Source organism: Populus trichocarpa, chromosome 17 (genome assembly GCF_000002775.5).
Source record: "Populus trichocarpa isolate Nisqually-1 chromosome 17, P.trichocarpa_v4.1, whole genome shotgun sequence".
Taxonomy (NCBI): Eukaryota; Viridiplantae; Streptophyta; class Magnoliopsida; order Malpighiales; family Salicaceae; genus Populus; species Populus trichocarpa.
Window position 1 is genome coordinate 6,760,001 of NC_037301.2, and position 5,211 is coordinate 6,765,211.

The 5,211-nt window shown below is 36.7% G+C and overlaps 1 protein-coding gene across 1 annotated transcript; it reads left to right on the plus strand.

Moving 5' to 3' along the window:
* The first annotated feature begins 4,098 nt into the window (after nt 1–4,098).
* Nucleotides 4,099–4,862, plus strand: LOC112324793 (uncharacterized). The gene is made up of 2 exons (XM_024589331.1): nt 4,099–4,538; nt 4,667–4,862. The coding sequence occupies exons 1-2, from the start codon at nt 4,099–4,101 to the stop codon at nt 4,860–4,862; spliced, it is 636 nt and encodes a 211-aa protein (XP_024445099.1).
* Nucleotides 4,863–5,211: the final 349 nt, after the last annotated feature.

The window sequence follows — 5,211 nt, forward strand, 5'->3', positions numbered from 1 at the left end:
GAATCTAAATCATCTGAGTTAAAGAATGCCTCCTTACACACAAGTAAAATCATAGGCAAGTCAGAAAGATAGGCATGTTTAAGATCATTAGATTTTGCAAAACAATTAAGGTGTTTCCCCACTTTTTCTACACACTCTTCTTTTCTCACCCTTTCTTTCTTCTCTCCACTCATTTTCTCTCCACTCTCGGCCTTCTTTTCATCTTTTTGTTTTTGGCCATGACCCTCTCCTAATGTCCTAAGGGCCGAAACTTTGTTCCTTTTTGTTTTCAACTCATGGCTCACTTTCTTTTCTCTCTTCCTCATATCCTCACCATGTTGTTCAGCTTGTTTTTCCATTTTAGCCAAATCTTTTTGTTCCTCCATTTTGGCCGAAACATGTTGCTCTTCCTCATAACCCTTCTTCAATTGAATTTGATCTTCATTAACATTAGCTCTAATCATAGCCACCTCTAATTCTTTCTGATACTCCTCTACACTCTTATTACCCTGTGTAATCATTTGTAAACGATTAAACAACTCCCGATAATAATGTTTAGGAACATACCTCTTTTTCATTATTGTCTTCAACTCCTCCCATGTGCTAACTGGTCTTTCTCTATTCCTTCTTCTTTCTACCACCAATCTCTCCCACCAAACCATGGCATAGTCAGTAAACGCCACTATAGCTAACTTAACATTCTTTTCTTCAGAGTACCTATGGATGTCAAAAATCATCTCCACCTTTTTTTCCCAATCTAAATAAGCTTCCGGATCAGTTTTTCCCTTAAAGGCTGGGATTTTTAACTTAATACTACCCAAATTTCGATCTATATCTCCCAAATCATCAAAATCCCTATGTGGTCGAATATGTCCCCTCCTTGACCGATTCTCATACCTCTCTCCCCTATGTGTACGGAACCCACCACCACAGTTAATTTCATCCTCGACTTCATCTGCAGAGTTTCCAGCAACACTCTCCTCCTTCCTAACTTCTCTACCCCTTTTACTATGCCCTCCATCAGACCTAGTCTCTAATTTTTCAATCCTAGTCATCAGCTCACCAAACATAAATTCCATATGTTATTGTATTCTTGAAAGCCCATCTTGTTGGATTTCACCGTTCTTCTGTGGCACACTATTAGAAGACATTATTTTTTTTAAAACCTGCACGAAAATCGTTAGCAATAAAAATAACACCTCACACACTCGTGTTTCACACAATTTTATAGGCTTTTCACTCGAATATGCTCCCTATGCCTTTTTCCACTCAAATTGCCTTTCTTTAGTTCTTGAAATCACTTAGCAATAATTCAGAAAAAAAACAACCAACTATGCAGTGAATTTATAAATTCGATATAGACTCTAGAAGCAAGAAATTACGAAACTAACAAAACGAAACTCGATGACAAATTCACGAATAGCAATGCAAATTTGTACGAATAATATGACAATTTGAAGACACTAAAAAAAATCAGAAAAGAGCTAAACAATTACGAATTATCAAGAACTAAGGATTTAATTCAAAACAATTCCAGAAACTCAAGAAAATCAACTAAACTACCCAAAGTTTCAAGAAACACAAACAAGACTAATTAAAAGATTCGGCCAAAACAAAAAAAGTGATTTTTTTTTGTGCGGCAACAATCAAGATTTCAAGATCAAGCCTCCTTACTTTTTATTGCTTTGTTGAACACTTAATCATAAGTTAGTGCTCTTTTTTTTTATGCTTTCTTAATCAAAATCGGCATACACACCTAAGTTCTTGATTTTGTTTTGTTCTTGCCGAAATATATATATATATATATATATATATAGGTGGCCAAATCTATCAAGAATCAAACAAGAAACAATAAAGACTCAAATTGAAGGATATAACCTGTGATTAGATCAGCTATGATATCAAATGATGCGAACCCTAGCGAAATTTAATGGTATTCGCGACCACAAGATCAATCTAACCCAAGTTTGTTGAGATTTGAATGAGCTTATCACAATGGAAGACTTGCTCCAAGGCAACAAGACTATAAACCAACTCGATCACAACGCCTACACCTGGAGACGAGCAAAAGAAGTATAAATTCACAACAAAGAATGGTCAATTCTTTGAAGAGTTGAAAGTTCAATCAAGAACCAAGATTGATCAACCAAAAGTCGGCTACAATGCTGAAAATATTATCAAAAGTCTGCCCCAAAATTATTCCTAAAGAGTATTTATACTCCAAGCCAAAACCCTAGTTTCCCTAATGGGTCTCACATAAACCCAATTTAAATAATAATCAACCCAAGCTAAAACTAGCCCAAACTAATTAAAATAAACAAAATAAACAAGTCTAAAACCCAAACAAATTGTCAATCTGATTGTTTGTTTGTTTGTTTCAATTATGTCTAGAAGATCTTAGATTCACGGGTTCTAAATTCACTTGGACTAATCGGCAATGTAACAATACTATCTTGAAGAAGTTGGATCGGGTTCTTGTTAATGTCCAATGAAATTGTGATTTTACAGGTTCGGAAACTCGTTTTCTTCCCTTTGATATCTCAGATCACTCTCCTATGTTAGTTAAGTTGGCGTGTTTGCCGAAAAGGTATCCATTCAAGTTCTTTGATTTTTAGGCAAAGCATCCTCCTTTTCTCCCCCTGATATCTGAGACATGGTATAAGGAGGCCAAGAAACTCGTTTTCTTCCCTTTGGTATCTCAAATCATTCTCCTATGTTAGTTAAGTTGGCGTGTTTGCCGAAAGGAAGATTCCATTCAAGTTCTTTGATTTTTGGGCAGATCATCCTCGTTTTCTCCCCTTGATTTCCGAGACATGGTGTAAGGAGGTTAGGGGCACTCCCATGTATGTTTTGTTTAACAAGTTGAAAAATGTTAAAGGGGCTTTAAAAGAGTTTAATCTCAAGTACTTTGGTAAGATTTCAGAGAGGATGTTAGAAGCTAAGCGGAAGATGGATGAGGCTCATGTTGATTGCAAACAAATCCTTCAGACGTAAAAATCCATAAAACTAAGCCTATTCTTGTGAAGAATTATATGTAAGGCTAGCGGAAGCTTAGGAGAGCTTCCTTAGGAAAAAGTCTCGGCTGCAATGGTTGAATTTGGGGGATAAAAACTCAAAATTCTCCTTCAATTCGGTGAAAGGTTTTCATAGCCGTAATAGAATTCTCTCTATCCATGATGATAATGGTATGTGTCTTACAGATGCCGTGGAGGTTAGGATACTATCGTGAGTTATTTTTGAAGATTTTAGGGGGTTGTAGTTCTGATATAGTTCTTGATTCTTCTATGCTTTCTAGGGCTCTCCTTAGAAGATTATCTCTCTCTTAAAGTATGTCCCTCAATATTCCGATAACCGATGAAGAAATACAAAAGACCTTTTTCTCTCTTAAGGACAATAAAGCTCCCAGTTTGGATTGTTTTAGTGTAGGTTTCTTTAAGAAATCTTAGAGTATTGTCGGCCTGGACACTATTAATGTTATTCGATCTTTCTTCTCTTCTAGTCGGCTTCTCAAGCAGGTAAATGCTATAACTATATCTTTAATCTCTAAAGTCCTTAACCCATCAAAGGTTAAGGACTTTAGGCCAATCTCTTGTTATAATACCATTTACAAATGAATTGCCAAGCTCATCGCTAATAGAATTAAAGGAGTATTGCTGGATTTGGTTGGGCCTTTCCAATCTGCTTTTGTTAAGGGGAGAAATATAAGTGATAATATCATACTTTTATAAGAGCTTCTTTATAATTATCATAGAAGGGGGGGTCCTCCTAGATGCTCTCTGAATGTGGATCTTATGAAAGCTTATGACTCGGTAAGATGAGATTTCTTATTGGTTATTCTTCAAACGATTGGCTTTCCCTCTCGTATAGTTAATTGGATTGGTGAATGTATTTCTACTACTAGATTCTCAGTCTCAAGCAATGAAGAACTCCCGGTTTCTTTGTTAGTTCTATAGGTTTAAGACAGGGTGATCCACTATCACCCTATCTGTTTGTTTTTGTTATGTAAGTTCTCTATAGGTTTAAGACACTCTGATTTTAGGTTTCATTGGCATTGTGAGAGGGAGGAAATTACTCATTTATGCTTTGCTGATAATTTGATGATCCTTTGTAAAGCGGGGGATGGCCTCGGTTTCTGTGGTTAGGAATTGTCTTGATCAATTTCGGGTTCCTTCATGTTTATCACCGAACCCTGATAAGAGTATTATGTTCTTGTGTTGTGTTGCTCCAGATACAAAAATGCAGCTTCTCGGTGTTCTCGGGTACAGGGAAGGAAAACTATTGGTTAGGTATCTTGGTGTTCCTCTTATTACTTCAAAGCTTTCTTATGCGGATAGACTTCAACTTCTCAATTCCATCCTCTTCGCTATTCAGGTGTATTTGTCTTGTCTCTTTATTCCTCCTAAGGTTGTTATGGAGAAAATAACCTCTTTACTAAGGTCTTTCCTATGGAAGGGTATTGATCTTTCTTATGGTAATGCAAAAGTTGCTTGGGATACTATCTATTGGCCTAAAAAGGAGGGGGTTTGGGTGTCAAAAATCTTGAAGTATGAAACCGGGCAGTAATGGTTAAGCATTTATGGTCCATTTATCATCCGACCAAATCTATTTGGTCTTCATGGATATTTTCTTATTTGTTGCGAGGTAGGAGTATTTAGGAGATTCCTTGCCTTGGAAATTGTTCATGGAGCTGGAGAAAGATTCTCGGTCTGCATGGTGTGGTTCCGAAATTTATCTACTTTCGTGTTGAAGATGGGCATTCTTTCTCTCTATGGTTTGATAATTGGCATCTGTTGGGCCCCTTGGTGGAGTTCTTTGGGGATAGGATTATTATTGATTCTGGCTTAGGAAGGGATGCGCGTCTGAGTTTTACTATTGCTGGTTAGGAGTAGATTTGGCCACCTTCTAGATCCCCTGAAAGGATTGAGTTTATTCGATGTACTCCCACTTCCTTTCTCCGGGATGATTGTAGGAATGACCTTTTATGTTCGAAGGACGCTCTAAAGGGTATGTTTTCTATTCGTGTTGTCCAGGAAAAGTTGAGTGGTGGAAACTTATTTTGCATAATCATGCTATTCCATGATTTTCATTTATCTTGTGGATTGCTATTCATAATGCTCTCTCTACTCATAATAAGCTAAGGTGTTATGGTATCATTTAAACTATCCAATGCCATTTATGTGTAGGTGATAGGGAAGATGTTGATAATTTATTCTTTGATTGTCCATTCTCTCA

Excerpts from the sequence above, each read along its gene's own strand:
- LOC112324793 (XM_024589331.1), top strand. The coding sequence starts at position 4,099 with ATGGCCTCGGTTTCTGTGGTTAGGAATTGTCTTGATCAATTTCGGGTT. Across the intron at positions 4,539-4,666 it reads TTGAAGTATGAAACCGGGCA|CTGGAGAAAGATTCTCGGTC; the intron begins GTAATGGTTAAG and ends TTGTTCATGGAG.